The sequence below is a fragment of the Uloborus diversus genome, chromosome 9 (assembly GCF_026930045.1).
Source record: "Uloborus diversus isolate 005 chromosome 9, Udiv.v.3.1, whole genome shotgun sequence".
NCBI classification, from domain to species: Eukaryota; Metazoa; Arthropoda; class Arachnida; order Araneae; family Uloboridae; genus Uloborus; species Uloborus diversus.
Window position 1 is genome coordinate 47,859,790 of NC_072739.1, and position 21,124 is coordinate 47,880,913.

At 31.9% G+C, this 21,124-nt stretch overlaps 1 protein-coding gene across 1 annotated transcript in view; it reads left to right on the forward strand.

Annotated features, from left to right (window-relative positions):
* Positions 1 to 21,124, forward strand: part of LOC129229271 (sarcoplasmic calcium-binding protein 1-like) — a 93,060-nt gene that overhangs the window by 42,493 nt on the left and 29,443 nt on the right. The window contains exons 2-3 of the mRNA XM_054863544.1: positions 14,472 to 14,538; positions 20,484 to 20,536. Coding sequence (XP_054719519.1) covers positions 14,484 to 14,538; positions 20,484 to 20,536 — 108 coding nt within the window. The 5' untranslated portion in view covers positions 14,472 to 14,483. The remainder of the gene's footprint in view (positions 1 to 14,471; positions 14,539 to 20,483; positions 20,537 to 21,124) is intronic.

Sequence of the window (21,124 nt, forward strand, 5' to 3'; positions counted from 1 at the left end):
TTCCTGGTAGGTAGATAAACAAAGAACATAAACAAAGCAAACAGTGCTGCCAACTGCAAACATTAAATTATGCTAAATTAACGTAATAATCAGTGTACAGTATGTACTGTACTTTAACAGTAAAATAAATAGTATTTTAGTACAAATAGTGTACAAAAAACAAAAAAAAAAACACTTTAGTCTAATAATTTGGCCAGCACTGTAAAATGCCACTAACGATCTTTAAATTTGAGTTTTCAAGAAGATTTTTATGGTTCTTGAAGTTTCTAACGTATGGAGCTGTTGCCGTATTGCACCGAGTTCATCAGTTATAAAAATATGATAATGTAAAGTACAAGTTGTGATTCGGCAAAATAAATAATAAAATGAATTTCTCATGGTTTTCTAAGTAATACATAAGTAGACTAAAAGAAAATACGCAAAGTTAAATCGCACGAATTTGCCGAAGAGAGCAGACATTTTTTTGAGCTTTTAAGGAACCTTTTTTTCACTGCAGAAAACAGAGCTTTTGGATGCAGACTCATCGAACAAAAGAGTTTCTTATTGAGACTGATATTTCACTTAGATTCTTGCGGGCTTTTGTAAGATGACTTTACATTTAAAAGCTCACTTATCTGCCTGTAAAACGGGGTTCATTGAAACCCCCGAAACACGTGTCCAAAGTTCTCTACAAATTTGATTAGTTTAACGTAGTTATATATATGTATATTTCTGACTTTTCTGCACAAAGGCACTTCTTTACTTAATACTAGCTGCATTGTATAGTCTACCTCGAAAATAAAAATTGTGTCAAGTGGTGCATATTCAACAATCTAACTTAAAGAAAGAAAAAAAAAGTGTAAAATTTCCCATAAACGTTTAAAAAAGAGAAATTTCATGACTCAAAATTTAAATTTAGACCGCTTAAGATTTTTTAAAAGCCCAAAAATTCATCCAGTATTATCAATAGGCGTAAACACTCCGTTTCACGGATTTTCGGGAGAACTTCTGTGTCAAGTGCAGCAAAGATCCGACGCAAACTGTGGATTTGTATAAGGAAAAGTCCCCCTATAGAGTTTTTTTGCTTGGCATAGGGGTTGAAAGTAACCTATGTGAATTCCTGAGCATCAGAAAACATCAGATTTGGTAAAAATCCGACGTAAACTGTATACCTCACAGTAAGACTGACGTAAGTCAAAAAATCACGATTTTCCGTTTACTTGTGTGTAGAGGCCTATTCCGCATCAAGCCAAGTGAACGTAATTCTTAAAACAAGATCCTTTCCCGTCTTTTACTAGAATTAAAAAAGCGCGCGTTCCATTCTTTGCATGCGCCAGAAAAAAGATTTTCCTCTCTCCTGTAAAAATTACCATAATGTGACTTAAGTCCCGCTGACTCTGAGGAACAGAACTGTGGAGTTATAGAAGAAACATACTCACACACGCGCGCGCGCACAAACAAATAACATTGCTTTTTTTATATGTAAATAGGTAGATTTTTTATTTAAAGAAGAAATAAGAGTCAAAAATTAATTAACCTTGTCCAGCCCCATATGCGTTCATTTATAATGAATACGTAAATGAAATTCTTCTTCGATGAAATAGTTTTTCCGAAGTCTGGTACTATTACATTTTCCTGCGTATATTTGCTTTAAACGAACCAGAAATAGCTGCCAAAGCGGATGTTAGTTCTTTCAAAGCTGTCTGCATTGTTTTCTTCAAATACCAGCCATGGCACGGTTTTATAGTGAGTCAATTTCAAAGAGCTGCTGCAAATAAATGCAACGACAAGCAAAGGCTTTCTAACTAAATTTATTTCTCGTTGCTTACCTCCGAGGCTGGATGGAATCTAAAATAAAATTTCAAAGAAGATTTTTATTATATATGAGGCACTGAGAAGCAAAGGGATGCAAGTGGACATTTTCAAGTTTTGAGTAAAACGCATTTAAAGATAACTTCCTAGGTAGGCTTTCATTGAATTTTTTTTCTAAATCATGCTATACAGCACCACCTACCAGGACTACTAGTACTATCTCTAGCCCCAAGACAGAGGAGAGGTTCACCTACCATTTGTACTGGTTATCTTTAAATTTTTAATTTTGCCACTTACATCCCTTTGCTTCTCACTGCCTCAGATGTTCAAGTGAGCTTAAAATAAATAAGTTAACTTGTCCTCCTTGAGCTCTTAATGACTTCATATTAAAACCAAATTTGGTTGTTTGTTAAATTAAACTATCAATTGCTAAATTATAGCTAAATTAATTATTATAATAAAAGCAAGTATATGGCAGCCAGTAAATTTCAGTTTTTCAACCTATTTGCCCCCTCCCTCTCTGAGTCAAATAATCAAACTTGTATTCACTTTATCCACTCTCTACTCTGTCATATGTCACTCTATATTACATAAATCTTCTTGTCACCTAAAATATTTTATTTGAAATACAAAATGTGAAGTCACTTCGTCTAACCTCCTCCCTTCTCCTGATTTCAAACTCAAAACTTCACGAATACCCCCTCCCCTCCCGCAAAGCGTGGCATCATTTGGACGACCCCTAAAAATAAATTAAGCTACTCGACTAACAGTTTTATGGTCCAATGTACTTTCAGAACTGAAAAATATTTTCTTATTTTAAGACTATGCTTCTCAGGCATTGCATGGTCTACTCTGAAAAAAAAAAAAAAAAACTGTCTTAAACACCGATTGTGCAACAATGGTTTGAATGGGAAAAAAAGGTGTGAAATTTCCAGACAAAACAAGGACAACAAATCTTAAAATTCCCTATTTGAATTTGAACATTAGTCCCTAAAACTTCACATTCAACTGAAGAAACATTGTAAATAAATTTAACGATTCCCTAAAAGTCCTTCCCTAAAAGTGTGGTTTCACGGGTCAGAATCATACCAGGCTCTGATCCGCCAGTTCACACCTCGCCACCTACCTGAATTTTTACCCGAAATAAATAATTTAAACGATTTTTTTCTCTTTTTTGATGAAATGTATTTATTTTGATGCTTTTCATTTACTTATTTTTAAAATATATTAAAATGTTTTTTTTTTTTTTTTTTTTTGATGGAATATATTAGTTGCATTATTTAAAAGAGAATACTACTTTATTTGTTTGAAATTTTATTTTTTTTTTGTACTTATTTCTTCAGATAAGAGGGGCATATTTTATTTTTAGAAATCAGCTTTAAATGATAAAAATAGTATGCTTGACATAATTTTTAGTCTTATCTGATCAAGAGGGATTGATCAGATTCTAGAAAGTGGATGTCGGTACGCAGGAAAGTAGGCTCGCTTTGTTCTAGACGGAACTTCTTGCTTTCCTTAAGTTCTTTCTTAAAAATAGCACAAAAGTATTTTTAAAGGAATTCTTCAGTTATAAATTCATGGCAGTTATAAGTCTATAGCAGTTATAAATCCATGGCAAAACATTTCTTTTTTCTCGTATTTAACTTCGTTTTTTATTTTATACAAATCCAAATTCTTCGAATGTAGACACGAAATATTTAAAAATAATTAATTAGCAGATCCCTTTACAGGATTATATTCACGCATTATATCATAAAAATTCCATCAGAAATAAAATATGTTTATCTTTCTTTGATCATTAGTTTAAAGCTAAGTAAAAAGTAAAACAAAATATTTCTTTTACATCGACGTTGATTTTGTTAAAAAAATTTTGAAAAAAAAAAGCATTTCTTAATTCTAAAGTATTGTAGTTGCTTCTATTTTTTGTAACAGACTAAGTACATTCGTTATTTTTTTCCCACAGAGCTAAAATTTATCTATGTGTGAAATATTTTTTCTTCTGTAATTAAGAATAAAATGAAATTCCGAAAACTAAATTTCATGATAATATAACATTTTTTTGTTAAGAAATCGGTATGATTTTAACTTTCTCATAATTATCCTTTTACCATGGAGTTTTTTTTTTTTAATTATCCTAGGAATGTCTTTTTTTTACGACGAAACAAAGTATTCTAATAAATTCAATTTTAATATAAATAAGTATTAGAAGGAAAATTATATGCATCATTTTTAAAAAAATTGGCTGAAGTTAGTATATAAATAAGCATTAAATATTAACAACTAATTAACATTATTTTTCAGCTAATGAAAGATTGTAACCACAAACTTCATTAAAAACTAAGAATAAAATGAAAAAAATGCACGCGATATTTTTTTAAGGAAAATCATGTGCTGCAATTATTATTTCTATTTTTGTCCTAAAATATTTTGAAAATCGTAATAAGGACGTCCTCCGATCAATATTCTTTAAGTCTATGGATTTTACATTCTCAATAGTTTTATCTTGAATTGAACATAAAAAACATTTAATTCAATTGAATGCATTTTTTCAAATTTTGGCTGAAAATGTCTCACTTTCACTACAAACTTTTAAAATGCATGTAACCTCATTTCTGATTAAATATCTTGGAAATTTGTTTAAAAGTTATTTTAAAGTAGCATGTTTTTAAAGTAAGTACCGTTTTGATATAAAAAAAGAACGAGTACAGATAGAGCAAAGAAATTAATTGCACAAAAATCTACCATCCTTACGCTATTTTTTGACATTGCTCCCGTGATTTTCCAAGCATTTGTCATAGCGTGGTACAGGTTTTTGTATACCTATTCATAGAAAATTGCCGCCTGTGTAGTCAGCCATGGGATAACATGTTCTCTGAGCTCATTATTGCTGTTGTGCCACAGACCACCTGCGAAAGACTTTAGATGCCGAAACAAATAAAAGATGTTGCGAGCGAGGTGAGGGCAGACCAGAGGATGTTCAAAAACGCCCCAGCCAAAGCCCTGTAAGAGTCCTCATGGTTGACTAAACAGGCGGTAACTTTTTACGAATAGGTATACAAAAACCTGCACCACGCTATGACAAATGCTTGGAAAATCACGGGAGCAATGTCGAGCGTAAGGGTGGTAGATTTTTGTGCACTAAATTACTTAGCTCTATCTCTACTCGTTCTTTTTTTATATAAAAACGGAACTTACTTTAAAAACACGCCTCGTATATGATAGTTGCTAATAGACTGAAAAAATAACTTGAAAACTTAAATTTAATTGTATAATGGAACCATGTATAATGTAATGGTAAGTTGGACTTCATTTGTTCTTACATTTTTATGACTACACAGATTACTTTGGGTTGAAAATGAAAAATTTGCATATGTAGTAAAAGTATTGTGGGTTTTTTACGTAAACTCACTTCGCCACGTCTCCTCGAATGTAGAGATCCATTTAATGTGGGGGTGATCGGTAAGCAATTCACACGCTTCTAAAGGAGACAAAACCAGACAACCCTAACTTGGGCGTGCATTTTAATGTGCAAAAAAGTCTTAGTATCCTTTAGATCATTTGCTTCACTTGTCTGATGTCATTTTAGTTATTATTAAATTTTGAAAACTGCTGCTTTTACAATAATATGCTATGATCCGAATATACCTTCTGCCGAAAACAGCGAAATAGAATCATCGGATACCACGTGACAAGGGAGGAGTCAGGTGCCTTCTCCAGAAAAACGGACAAGACTTCACTTGTGTGACCTGTTAAGCCAAAAACTGTTTCGTAATATATTTTGTAACTTTTTTTTCTTTTGAATAAAGTTTACCCGCCACGCTCTGGGCCTGCTTTTGAATATCAGTTTTAAAATTCTCACTTCCAGAAAAAGATGCTACGAATCTATTGATACAATTTTTTAAATATATGTATACTTTACATTCTTGCTAATTTTCTTTTAGCGACAATTTCAAAAATTAAAAAATTTGAGTGCCATTCAACAGAAAATCAGACATTTTGCACTCAAGAACTCTATATTTTATTTCAGAAGTAATATGCAAAAAAATTTTATGTTTGTTATGGAAGATAACAAACAAAAGAACACTGCTAAGTCTAACTTTTTCAAATATTAACTCAGACGTTCTAATTGATTTAGAAAATGCAATTAAAAATTTTTTGGAATGAAGAAATTTCGATTTTTGATTGGCATGAAAATCTAAGCGTTCGATGAACTTTTCCTCACAATTTGCGAAATTTATTTGAAAATCTTTCTGAAACTAGAATAAAAGAGAACAAAATCGATTTTCAATTTTATTTTTTCTTTCTTTTCGCCCGTCTACCGCACAGTACCATTCGAGCGCTATAAGTTTTGTGCCCTTCCTTTTAAATCTAGCGTTAAAAAATGTGAAGAAAATTTTTCACACTTTTGAAAGTGACGCATTAATTTTATAATGGGGTCCTTTTCGAAGTTTTAAAAGTACTTTTTTCTGAAAGAACATGCTTAATAAAATAGGATCAGACCATTTTTTAAAAAAATTGGCAGAACTTGATATTTTTTAAAAAATATTTTAATTTGATGCGCAGATTCAATTTCATTTCTAATGCTTCAGCAAATGACATCACAAGTGATGAAATGCCATTCACCGATGTCATTAGCGCAGAGCCTACTATTCAATTCGCATTTTTACTCACATGTACTGCAATGATATGGTTGATAGCAAGCGTAAAGCACAATATTTAATTCGCTTCTGAGTTATCATATCGTGAAAACAACTCCTTGTTTGAAAAATCGGACATTTAAAAAAAATAATTAAAACTTAAACGTTTTGAAAATAAGAGGTTTTCCTCGCTCCATGTTATTATTATTTATTTATTTATTTATTTTTTTTTATTTATTTATTTACTTATTTATTTATTACTTATTCTATAAACATCAGTGACTAAAAGTAGTACTTTTGACTGATAAAAAGAACCCAATTTTAAAATAAATTTTAATTATTTAACAAATACTCAAAATTGAATAATTTTGAACATTTTTTAAGTACAGTTTAGGATTTTCTGCAAAAAAAAAAAAAAAAAAAATCCAATTTCACCAAAAATCTAGAAGACGTTTCAGGATATCATTTTCATTTGTGTTTAAGAAAAACAATTTTTTTCTTGCATTTTCGCGATTAGTTTCAGCCTTCTAAAATGTGTAAGTAATCTTAGCCATTAAGGATCTTAAAAACAAGCTTTAAGAACAACCGTTCTGAGGAAATGGTAGTGGATTAGAATAACTCAGTCCTAACAAAATAAAATCAACTTACTTCCAAGTTCCAACTAGCTTTTTGTTTAGATTTGTCCTCTCCCAAATACTTTGCGGAAACGATAAAAATAAACATTAACTTTAGTCAAATTTATTTCAGTCGGCGAATTTTTTTCAAACAGGACTGTAGTTCAAGGATGGTGGAAGTTAAAGAAAAAAGGTTTAATTGTGTGTCTGATTACTGTCTCTTAGCTACTGAGCTACGTTGGACTGTTGCCAAATTTCAAAGAATGCGTAATAAAAGCTTTTAAAGAAAAAAAATCTTATAGTTGAGATGAATTAGAAGTCGCGAGAAAATGAAACCATTCTTTCAGACAATATCGATGATTTTATAGAATACTTTACACGCAAGAACCTCTTTTTTTTTTCTCTCGAGTATATATAAATATACAATTAACTAAAAGTCATGTTGCAGAAAAACAATGGTTTCGTTCTTTTGACTTATAAGTGAAGCTTAGTTTTAGATTTTACAAAAGTTTTTTATTTTATTCACTGAAAAAGATCAGGACACGAAGTATAACTTTTCATTAGTGATTTTTTTTTTTTATGACAATGAACAACACCACTGGAATGTTGTTTAAAATGAAAAGGCAAACGAAAAATCTAATATATAAAAATCTCGCGTCATTGTGTTTGTGTAAGTACTCCTCCGAAGTTGCTCGACCAATTTTTATGAAATGTTTTATGTGCATTTGGTATGTATGAGAACTGGTTGTAAAGTATATTTCATACCATTAGGTAATTAGGTTGTCCCTATCCAGAACTTTCTTTCTCTTTCTCTTTATATACAAACATCTTTAAATTTTCCTTTACATGCTAATGATACTTTTTTTTTTAATTTCTCAAAAATATCCTTCAAATAGCTAAATAAAAAAAAAACCTTTGCATGTCCATCATCAAGAGTTTTTTCCAACAGTTTGTTTGAAACAAATCCGCCTTCAAGATCAGTATAATATTTGCCTTAAATCTACCGGCAGGCGCTAATGCTAAGTGCTTTTAAACGGTTCAATATTGAACGAAAAATTGTTCAAATTAAGAAAGGGAAATACGGGAGTAGGTGTCCTCACCGAGATCAAAAAAAAAAAAAAAAAATCAGTTTGTTCAAATCGGATTAAAGATAAACCAAAAGACAAACAAACATACATTTTCCCCATCTCTGAACTCTACTTTCCAATTTATTCTTTTTTATTATTTTTAAGAGTTATTTTGCTTATTATTATTATTATTATTTTCTTTTTACTTTTCACGACGTTTTAAAAATTTGTTAAGTCTTCGTTGAAGCTTTTTTTTTTTTTTCTTTTACTTTCCCGGAAAAGTAGGCTAATGATGTTTCGCCGTTTTTGAAATGCAGTTGAAGTATGCGAGTTTTGTTATGTTTTTTTGTAGTAACGACAAATGACTCTGCTGGGCTGTTTTTTGAAATAGCGGTTTGAACGTGAGGACGTACAATCGATAAACCGAGTTGAATTTCTTATTCGAAGATTGAATATTCACGTAAAGGTTGCAATAGATCAAATTCTATAATTTGCAATAGATTTAATACTAAGAATAAGTTTTACTAAATTGTTCGTTTAATGGTTTTTAATTTCACAACCCTAATTATTGGAGTGGCACTGTTGCACAAATTTGTTTCAAAATACGTTTGCATCAATCATTGCCCCACTTAGTTCTTATAGGCCGTGGCAATCGCTGTAAACCATGGCAACAAAGAGTGCGCTACAGGGTACCCCTGTTTCCATTACTTTGTCGGATGCAGGGATTCCCTGTGGCGCCTCTTGCGGTCAAAATGGGCGACGTCCAATCAAAAATAAAAAAACTTTGAAACATTGACATCGATTGGTGGATGCATGAGCTGCATCGGTTTAATACAGAAAAGTCAAAAATTGTCAAGACCCCTAAACGTAGCGGAAATTTAATGGGGCCATGCATCAATTCAACAAAATCATTTGAAGTTAAAACGGGCGCCAAGTGGAGCGGAATATTTGGGTACTTGAGATTTTGACTCAATGGCTAAATCTTGCACAACTACCGTTCCTTCCTGAAGAGAGCGGCGAGGTTGAAAGCAATTTCATGTTCAGAATATATTATTTATTAGCATGCAATTGGAACCAGAACCCAGTGACCCCGATGGGAGGTCACTGTGGCCTCCAAAAAAATTTCCTCATTCTCCCAATGGTTCGGCAAATTTGAAGACAATATTGCAACAGTAATATTTTGTTTCCTTTTTTAAATTATATTTTAATGATGCCTAAAGTTCCTTCTCATTAAATGTAATGTATACATGATTTGTGCACAAGTTCGTATTTTATCATTCGGTAAAACTTGAATTTCATTCGGAAAATTAAGAATTTTCCCCCTCCAAAAAGTTTTAGTTCGGCGCGTAGTGAACGACTGCGGCAAGGCAGTGTTTGCAGTTCCTGGTGGTTGGTGAACGATTTCGAGCAGGGGGCGGTAACCCCATAGTAAGTTTGTAAAAAAGCACTCAGTGATAAAAAGATTTTAAAATGATGACTTGAGCCAAAAAAAAAATCTTGAAAATCTGTTTTACCTTAAGAGTTTCAAAGTCATCAGTTCTATGCTTGGTTAAGTTCAGTTTTGAAATTAATTTGTTAACATTTTGAATAATTAATTTTTGTAAAATACGAATGCATTTTTCTCCTCCGAAAGTATCTTAGCTTCACTAAGAGATGTTAATTATCGCTTGCAAAGAATTATTTCATAGAAATGAAAATTTCAGCAAATAAAGAGCAACATATAATTCTCACTACACATGAATTATTACATGCAGTTTGCTGTTTAAGTGAAGGTAATAAACGGAAAAAATATTATGTCCGGATTTATTTCTTTTTATCATGTTTCAAGTAATATTTATGGTAAAAACATTTACAATGAATATTTTGAATAAAATAGGGAATCATCTGATAGTACAAGACAGCAAGCACGTGAAGAGCGTTTTATACAGCGTAAGGAATAATTTACAAGTAGACGAACGTTTTCTTTTTTTTTATATATACAGACGATTTTTGAAGGAGCGGTCAAAAATATTTTTTTCATATCTTGAATTTTCTGTGGCTTTTTGGTTCTTATTAACTACAATATGCGTGCATTTTTTTTCAACTGCAGTATAGCCGTCTACTTTTATTTTTATCAACGGATTTTAGTGCAAAACAGTAGTATAAACTTCATACCGACGTTAAAAACCATTGTAAAAATTTACAGATAACCGTTTTGCCATGATGCCAAATAACACCAAAAAGGACGCTGTTTTTTGTTTTTCAACTGCAATACAATAGTCTATTTTTATTTTCATTAACGGATTGTACAACAAACCACTGTTATAAAATCGATGGCGAACTAAGGTATTGTCGTTCAAGTTCACGGATAGACGTTTTAACATTCGGTGAAATAATGCCAAAAAACACGCTTTTTTATTATTATTATTTATTTTTTTATTTTATTTTTTTAGTGGCAGTACAGTGGTCACTTTTATTTCCATTAACCAACTCTACTAAAAAGCAATATTATTAACTCCACGCCAAAGTAATGTGCTATCCTAAAAGTTGACAGATGAATGGTATATTAACAGAAAACTTTTCTCAATCCCATTTCAAGAGTATTTTTATCAAAACGAGCAGTGTAAAAGCATGCACAACTTTCAATTTTCCGCATTTTTTTGTTTCTAAATAATAAGAATTACTCAACAACACAAATTAAGCTGCAATTGACATTACCAATAACTCTTTTAACAAGGAAGTTGACAAAAGAAGAATTTAATACCAACACTTTCACCTCTACATTCTCCGTTTCACAGAAATATATAACATCATTTTCTTTTATTTGCTCTTTTCTTCCTTTACACTCCGGGCAAATTTCTGGATGTTGAGTAAAAAATATGAGATCAATACCACGAATCATTCCGAATTTTTATTTCTCGAATTCCCAATTTCCGCTCTGATAGATCGAAAATATTTGTTGTTTTCGGGATCTGAAAACATTACGAATCATTAATGAAGAGGAATTATAACGTGTAACATTTGGCACGTTTTCAAAGCATTTCGCATAACTTGGTAATAATGGTTGGACGTAGTTTTTGCAATCTAAAATTGAGTGCTTCAATATATGCGAATTTGTATTTACTAAAACCGAACAAAAGGGTGTATTTTTGAAAATATATGATAAGTAAAAATTATACTAAAATGTAAACAACAAGAGTGAAAATTTATGCAAAATTAAGCCTAACTTGGGGATGAATAACAGGTACGAGTAACGTTTTCGAACAACTCAACAATGGGAAAGTTTTCGACTTTTCGCCATGATTCACGCAAGCAAAATTATCCAATAACTAAGAATAGCATGAGGGCACATAGAAAGCATGGTATGAAAATTTATTTAGCTTCACATAAGTTGAATAAATTGGTCTACAAATCAAACTTCAAACATATCGCTCATACTCAGAATCCAGTCTATATAAGGGTACATCAGTTTTATCAAACAACGTTTATACTTATGATAGGGAATATAAATGAATGCTCGTTCAAAAAATAGCACGTTACTTAATTGCAGACATTACGACGTAACTAGTTAAAAAAATATTTCAGGGAATTAAAATGTATGCTAAAATTTGTGGGACGCTTCTTATTTTTGCAATATTTCCTTTATTTCAGACAAGATAGTGCAAGAAGCTCCGTCCAAAACTAAACGAGCCTATTTTCCCGTATATCAGCCTCTAAATTCAAGCATCTCATCAATATTCTCTTAATTAGCTAAGACTGTATATTATGTCAAACATACCCTTTAGCATTTTAAGCCCATTTCTAAAAACAAAATAAGTCTCTCTCATCTGAAGGGAAAATACGCAAAAAAAAAAAGAAGTAAAGGCACCTTTTCAACAATGCGGCTTATATATTTTCTCCAATAAAAAAATTCTAATCGATTTCAAAAAAGAAAAAAAGAGAGAATTAAAAATAAAAAGCTTGTCAAAATGAAAACGAGAACATTTTATCACAAAAATTCGACTGTAGCTCTTCAGACTTAAAAAAAAAGAGAAGAAAAAAAGCGCATTGGAGTTTCTTTTTTCATTTTCGCCAAAAGCGAAACAAAAAATATACTTAAAAATTAATAAGTATACTTTAGAAAAAATTAAATAAATAATAAAATGTTCTCTTCAATAAATAGTTTTCATCAGAAAAAAAATCGCTGGCACAGCTTTTCCTTTTTGTTGAAAAAAATTCTGAATTTGCTTTTACTTCCCGTTGCCAAAACTAAAAAATAAATAAATAAAAGTAGAAAATTAAAATAAAAACAAATTATCTCAACAATCATTATTTAAAAGCAGAAACCAGATCATCGGAGTCAGAGTCGTGAAATGGAAATTGAACTGGTTTCGTGGTATAGGAGTCGAGAGTCGATAGTTTTAAAATTCAAACAGTCGGAGTCACTCAGTTTTTTTCTCCGAGTCTGTGTTTCTGCCAAGGCTGTCGAGTTGCGTGCAGGGAATGAAGTCGTGAACTTGGAGTCGGACTGATTTTGGAGAGTAGGAGTCAGAGTCAGGAGTCGAAGGCTTTAAAATTCAAGGAGTCGGAAGCGGTCATTTCCCTCCGAGTCTGAATTTCTTTCTACCAAAGCTGCATAGTCGGACTGATTATGAGGCACAGGAGTCGAAATCGAAGGTATTGGAGTCGGAGTCGGGGGTTGGTCATTTTCCCACTCCGCAGTCCTGGTAAAAACATTTGCGCTTTGAATTCATTTCGTTTTGATTCAGTCGCAAGTTTACAAGATATGGTATTTCGATTGTTATTAATAACTTCTTTTCTATTTCTTGAAACCAAAAAATTTGAATATATTCAGGATCTGCTCAATTGTTTCAATTTTTCGGTGCCAAAATATAATTTTTCGTTTTGTGGTTAGTATTTTAAAAAAATGAATTGCTGAAAAATACTCTAAAATTGCTAAATCAAAAAAAAAAAAAACTTTTCTGTGCATGCTTTCCCTACTCTCCAATTTTTAATTTTTCAATATTTCTTTCATTATGTAATTTATTTTTGACTTTTTTCGTAGCGATATTTTTGGGGATAATTTAAGCTTTCTCTCGTGCATTTTTTTTTCTTTTACTTTTAAGTTAAAGTTGACTGGTAAAAGAAAATAAATAAAATGTCTTTATAGTTCAAGATTTTCAATACAGAGACACGCCCTTTGACAGTACATGGAGTTGCTTTTGTCATCAACTAAAAACCTACTGGAAGGAACAGTTTATGTCTTCCGAAAATTATTCATATTTTATTTCTTCATATCACATTTAATGAAATTTGATTTGTATAGAAGATATGAAAAATACAAGTTAAACTCTATTTCCTTACATTTCATCAGTATTCATACACATTAGTGCAGATGTTTCTTTATAAACATGCACGGTTAAAAGCCAACGAGTCATTGATAACAGCATCGGAAGATTTAATTCCGCTAAAAAGCTTTCTAAGGTCCAAAAACTCCGCCGAAACAAATACAATAAACGAAGCAGTAAAATCAATTTCCGCACCATCGCAAACGTGCGAAGAATAAATTGGTAACCTAAGTGATTTTAATAAATAAGCGACGATTCTGGTAATCTGTGCTAAACAACATCAATTTTCTATGCATTGGGAAGGAAAGATCCGTAGTCATGATGTTCCATTAAGAGGACATTACCACTATATCATGTCACAGCGTCTGCGCATGTTTCTAAGGTAATGGACACTTTTTCTCTTCGACAATTGTGAGTTTTCATTACCTAACAACTGCTTTCTATTCTTAGAAAGTTCCCCCTTTCTTGCCGATTGGAATAATTTTTAAATATCATTTACTTCGTGGATTTTGATCGTACTTTTTGTACCAGGTCTTTGAGGGATATCTTAAATAATTTTTGAGAAAAGGTTTTAGTTTTGAGATATTTACTACATTATGTTGAAAAAAAAATAGGGAAAATATTCTTATAATAAGATGGTTAAAATTTCTTTATTGTGCAGTGAATACGAAATTCAGAAGCTGTCAGTTGTTTCGTTGAATGTTTCTGTATCACGATTTATAGTTTGACTATGATAACAGAATTTGAAGTAAATAATGTTGTGGTCAACGTTCTAACGTCAAAAACTGGAGAAAAATAATTGCACTTGTTTCTGTGCAACTTCTGTGCATCAACACAAAAATACTTATATCCAGGAAATTGCTCATATACAGAGCTGTAGACTAGTTTAATACTTAAAGAAAAAATCTTCGTTATAATTCTATACATTCAGAAATGTTTTAAATTTTTATATATACCTTTTTAATATATCATATATGTTTATAAATTTTTAAACGTTATATGTATTATTTGAACATTTTACAGCAAGATTTTTATAGCATTATTTTTATTTTCTAGTTTTAACAAATAATGGATCCTTATAAATGGGACAACAGAGTACGATTCGTTGTAAGGCATATGTATGGTGAGTTGCTTTATGTTATTCTTGTCAAAACTGTTATAAAATACAGTATTTTGCGGATTTTATTTTGGATGAAGTGTGTAAAGATCATGTAATGTTTAAAGTTGGACGGGATAAAATTCACTGTGTCACTGTGTATATCAGCATGGACCTAGTTCTTTAAAATTTTAACAGCCTTTAGGTAAGAAATATATAAAGAATCTGTCGAATACATTCATTTGCATTTCATTTTATTCTTTTAAAATCTGATACCCTTGCACCAAATTCATTGTTTTTGTGTTTTGGGGTTTTTCAAATTCGTCCATTTCTCTATTTTGACCAAGGTCTTTGTTTTGACTCCCTATAAAGTTGAGGAGTAAATTAGCACAAACTGAGTGAGCCGCTAAAAGTGAAGCTCTAAAAAGTGAAGAAATAGCGAGTTGTATTTATGGTATTCTCTGATTTCCAGGTAAAGTTGAGGAGTGAATTAGCATAAAGAGAGTGCGCTCTAAAAGTGAAACTCTAATGAAGTGAAGAAACAGCGAATTGCAGTTATGATATTATGATTCCCTAATAAAAGTGAAGAGTGAATTATCATAATGTGAGTGATCTACAAAAGTCAAGCTCTAATAAAGTGAAGAACCAGCAAATTTCAGTTATGACATTTTGACCCCCTGATAAAGTTAAGAAGTAAATTAAGAACTTGGACCCTGAAAAGTGAAACAGAAGAAATAAAGAGTACTGTACAAATAAAAGAGAAGATATAAGATCTTAATGAGGTGCTTGGATATGAAACAAGAAATACGAGTTCTATTTGTACGAAACAATGTTGCATACCACTTTTGATGACTTTACCTCAACACGAGATATAAATACTTTTACATAAAACACTTTATGTTGCAAAACCAGTTGCATTTGAGCTCAAAATGAAAATTATCCACGCAGTCATATTTATCATATCCGTTTCAGAAGACCCGTGAGCTTGACATAAATTAGGAAGCATATTATTTTTGGGAATGAAATAAAACGCTAATGCCAAAGAGTTACGCATTTTTATTTGCTCGTTATAGAGACAGGTAGTATGAGCCCCACATTTGCGAAACGATGTTGCATGGTCTATATCTGAACCCGAGGAAACAACTCACGTTACTAATCATCTCAACTCTAACCACACTGGAGGTAAATGAGACGTAAATATCCAATCAGCATACACAACCCCACTGCCATTTCGTTTCTTCCTCTTGAACATTACGGATTATTGGCTAACGTGATATAGTGATGTGTATTGACTGCAAATACTGCGCAATTTGTCACCGATAGATAGATTTTTGGGTATGGGATCATCTTCAGGAAAAGCAGAAGTCAGTGAAATTGAGAAGACCAGATTTTGCAGTTCGAATTTCAGAACTTTTTTTTATATTTTGAATACAAATGTTTTTTTATTATTACAATGTCTTATTAAGTCATATCATCATATATTTGCATCTATTTTTAATGAATAAAAATTATTATTATTTTTTTAATTCACTCCTTTTTAAGCAAACTCATAAATTTATAGCCCTTCAGAATTCTTTTGGTGAAGTAGACTTTATACGTGTCTCAAGCATGAATATTTTTATAAATTTCATTTCCTATTTCGGTTTTTAAAAAAACAGAAATTTTCGTTTCAATTAATTTTGCTGATTTGTATAATCTTCACTTTCACTTCAAGCTGTGTTTCATAATAAGTTCAAAAATCTGTTCGTAATTACTAAATACTTTCTCAGTTGCATCATTAGCACTACTGTTTTTCGAGATAATTGCCCGAAATTTCAGACAAAAACGGATTTTATAAAATCCGGACGTATGGTCACGTTTGTAAAGCTTGAACAGCCCTGAACATCTCTGAAGAACTAAAAAAAATTGTGGAAGTTTCCCAGAAATTATGACAGAAACTTTTAGAGGTGTTTCCTCCATAGACCCTGAATAATGACTTACATTCCTCTATTCTGTAGTAAAACAAAAACGTCATTCGATATCAAATTTTAAAATATATTTCTTCTGAGGGCTTATTTTAGAAAAGTTGATCTTTTTCTGACAAGTTAAAATTGTGAAAATTTATTATTGCAAACAGGTTTTGAAACATTGTTTATTTACTTATTTACTTACTAGTGGTACCCGCACGGCTTTGCCCGTAGTAGAAAATTAAAAGGTCATTTGGTTCGCCTGTATATTTACAAATAATGGATGATGAACTTCTCGCCAATTTGCTGTTCTTTTGCTCGCCCATGTTATGGTAATTTACTCATCCACGTTATGGAAATTTGCTCGTCCATGTTATGGTAATTTACTCGTCCATCATTACCATTATGATGCTCGGTAAAATGTTCTTAAAATTTGAATAGAAAAAGGACAAAATCCAATTTTAAACCGACTTCAAAAACGAAGCGGTTCATACCGTATGCATGATTTTTTTTTTTTTTTTTTTTTTTTTTTGTGGAGCATTTTTATGAAAAAAATAAGGTGAAGTTTTGGATGGTAACTTCTTACTGTTGATGAAATACATTTACAACTAAAAAGAATAAAACTAAAAAATGTTGACAAAAAAAAATAGAACCGACTTCGAAATTGCTCTAAAAAGGGAAAAATAATTTTATTCTTTAAACACCATCGATAATACTTTTCAACATAATTTTTGAAGTTGGCGCAAAAACGATTGATAAAATCATTCACAGCCATAACTCAACTACAACTATACATTTTTAACCAGGCCCAGTTTCTTCACTGCCACATATATTATGCATTGATAACAGCATATTTTAGTAACGATGTAAATGTTTCGTTCTTAACTTTGGATGATTTTCTGAAAAATTATGAACGAAGCATGGTTACACTGGATTTTACTATTTGTTTTTGCGCCAACTTCAAAAATTATGTTTAAAAGTGTTATCGATGGAGTTTAAAGAACACTTTTTAGAGCAATTTTGATGTCGGATCTATTTTATTTATTTATTTATTTTTTTTTTTTTTCAAAAATTTTTTTTTATCGAAAAATCGCTTTGAGGTGCCCTTATGCTACAAACTAATTTTGTGCCAAATTTCATGAAATTCGGTCGAACGGTCTTTCGCGCTATGAGCGTCTCAGAGATCCAGACTTTCAGCTTTATTATTAGTAAAGAAGATTAAACCGTTCTTCCTTCTATGTGGCTTCTATGTTCTATAGTTTTTTTTTCTTCGTGCTTCTAAAATATAGGACTCGTTTCTGACACATTCAAGTTTCCACAAAATTGATAAGATTGAAACAAAGTTTCAGACAATATAATTTTTGCATTAATTTCGGACCCTTCCATTCTATCTGTACTAAATATCATGTAAAACTGAGCATTAATAAATTGCACAATTTTAAGAGTTATTAAATAATCCATGAAATAATCATCTCAAAAATTAAATTACCCCTGCTGTAAGAAATAAATGTTCGCAGTTGTACAATATTTTAAAAAGATAGTTGAAAAAAAAATTAATCCTTAAAAATGCTTACAAGTTCTATTTATTTTAAATTAGACAAAATAAAAATAAAAAAACATTCCAAGTGAATTCATTTATTTATTTATTTTTTTAATCTTATCTAACTAAAGAAATTCTTAAGTTAGATGCGATTTAAACAATTATCATTCACACTCACCGTATCTAAGAAGCTGTGGACATTTCGTCACATAAAGTATTCGATCGCTATCTACCAATCACAAGCGATCAATAAACGATGCAACTCACCACTTACTAATCACAAAGACAATAGATTTTAGGAACATCAGATCCCGTCGTAATGAGTCTAAGCAGACTAGATTTCTTAAAGCATTATTAAAAATGCACAGTTGGAGCTTAGTTTCGAGCACAAATCTAAAATGTTAACTACATAGTTTATTAATATCTGTTATCAGTTTATAAAACAAGAAATGGGAAGTGCTGTTTAAAATTTAATAACTTTTCAAAGTTCTGAAAGCAATTATCTTCCTTCCAAGCCGGAGAATCTATAATTGTTTCAACCAGAAGTCTGTAACATTCAACAACGAGTAAGTTGCTCACATTTAATTACGTTTCAAGTACGAAAGCATGAATATTTGCTGCCCTAGTTTAAACTAAGAATTTAACACCATGTAAACCTTTAATTATCTTGTTATTCGCACTATTTTCAGTTTACCGACTCTAAGTTGCATGCACAATTGACTCTTGAGACCCATAGTTCACCGAGAAGTATTTCAGTCTCTAACTTGAATGTTATTTAAGATTCAAAATTGACAGAACTCTCATTTATTCATACACTTTTAAAAGGGGAATCAGGTCGGGATAAAATTTTACATTTAAATTTGCATGCGCGTATTTCAACGCTTTGTGAGCTAATTCGTCAGTGCGCAGAAGTCCATGGATTCGCAAAATTTTCCGATTCTCAGCACCCGTTTTAGAATTATCATCTTCTCACGGCACTCTAGTCAATCTCTAATGTGCGAATATATTAATATCACGGACAATTCGTGGCAACCCTCGCCTCTCCGTATGGTACACCAGGGTGCCGCGACACTCACTTTGGGAAACCCTGCAATATATAATGTCCTCAAAGTGTTTCTTTACATAGAAATTTCAGCCCCCATTTGTTCCAAATGTCCTTATTGTGGTCTCAAAATGTGTATTTCTTGTAATTTGTCTGAAGTACGAAGTTTCTTTTTTGCAAAATAGGTGCACAAACCCCTCCAAAATGTGTGGCTGTACCAAGGTCGTAAAATTTGTCTCCAACTAGTTGTTAGGTTTGAATAATTTTGAACCAAATGGAACTAGTGATTTTATATAGGTTATAATCTAAACATTCTTCAGAGACTGCATAATTTTGTGATATCAATCAACAATATTTATTAACCAATCTTTCTCTCCTTCTTGCCTTAAATCAGTTCTCTCTTTTTTTTTTCTAATGGGACTACATTTGGTGCTTTACCTTTTGCAAACCTAGTGTGATCCCCCGATATAGCATCCATTCTTTCACGTGGTACCACTATCAGCAAATGATTTACCACGAGCACTTTGACGCCCAGTTTTCCCGTAAGATGGAGACATCTGGGCTCTCTTCGATGTGAAACTGCTCTGAGCTGCTGATTTAATTTTGCCCGGAGCACTCCAAACCAAACGAGTACTTGCGAAATCGTATACATGCCGCATGATCATATCACATGGGCGTTGTCGATTTTCTGCATCTTAGAAATCCACCGGCTAAAGCCCGGTTCGAACCTGCGTCTTTGGATGTAAAAGACCAACATCTGACCTCTACACCACACTGTATGCATCAGTACCAAGTTAGTTACAAAAAGGCAGGATTAGTACATTTTTAAACTACGCCGCCTTTTTTAAGAACTAATCCATCTGCAATCGCATGAAATATCTACTAGCTAAAAACAAAGAATTTATTCGAAAGCAGACTGATCACTCTGGTATACTGCTGGTGCAGTTCTTACAAGATGACTTGTGATTTAAGAGAGTGTGAACTCTGCTTTTTTTTATTATTATTGTAATCTAATTTAGTACTGATTTAAGGAAGAAATGCTTGGTAAACCAATGGTCTTGATAGATAAGATAGCAACAAATTGAAATCTTCAAACCTGGCTCGAGGGACGAAAATTTTGTTCAGAAAAGCGTAGAGAATAGGCTGTAAGGCTGCCTTCCACGGCAAGAGTTAGGAAAGTTAGTGCAAACTAAGACAAAAGTCTGAGTTAGAATGGTTAGTATGTAAGGAAGTAGCTGCATTATATACATATAAAGGTTCCAAATAAATATGTTTTCATTTTCACTGTAATTTTCCTTTCGCGACCGATCGGACCTTGATAAAATTAACTCTCGTATTTATTTATTTGTGACTACAAAAGAGATTAATACATATTTTTCTCTTCATGGGAAGTTGGGAATTTTTACTGAACTTTTCTATTCTAAGTAAGTGATTTGTCTTTCAGATACTGATAACAATGGATACCTTGATGTGAACGACTTCGAAAGTCTGGCGCTAGTAAGTGATTCTTTCTTAATTAAATATTACCATTAGTTTTTAAATTGTTTAAAGTCCAATTGAGGTAGTGAGAAACAAAGGGATGCAAGTGGCAAAATTAAAAATTTGTAGATAACCAGTACAAATAGTAGGTGAACCCCTCCTCTGTCTTGGGGCAAGAGATGGTACTAGTAGCCCTGGTAGTTGCTGCTATACAGAATGATTTAGAAAAAAAATCAGTGAAAGCCTACCTAGGATGTTATCTTTAAACGCGTTTTACTTGAAAATTAAAATAGTCCACTTGCATCCCTTTGCTTCTCACTGCCTCAATTTTCACAAAAAAGATATTTAACTTCAGAGAAGTTAATAATATTTGCTTTAGTTATTTGTATTTACACAAAAATGATATTTATTATATTCGTTGAATACAAGTGTCTTCGATATTTTAAAATTGAGATCAAAGATGGCAGGTCATCAAAACATATTACACCCCGGCAAGGCAAGTGACACAACTCCATAAAACAGCATTGGAGAAAATCTAGGTTTTACGCAGCAGTAGTTTTAAGCGAGTCACTCTCAAATTCTACAATACGCGCAAAAAAATTGTAA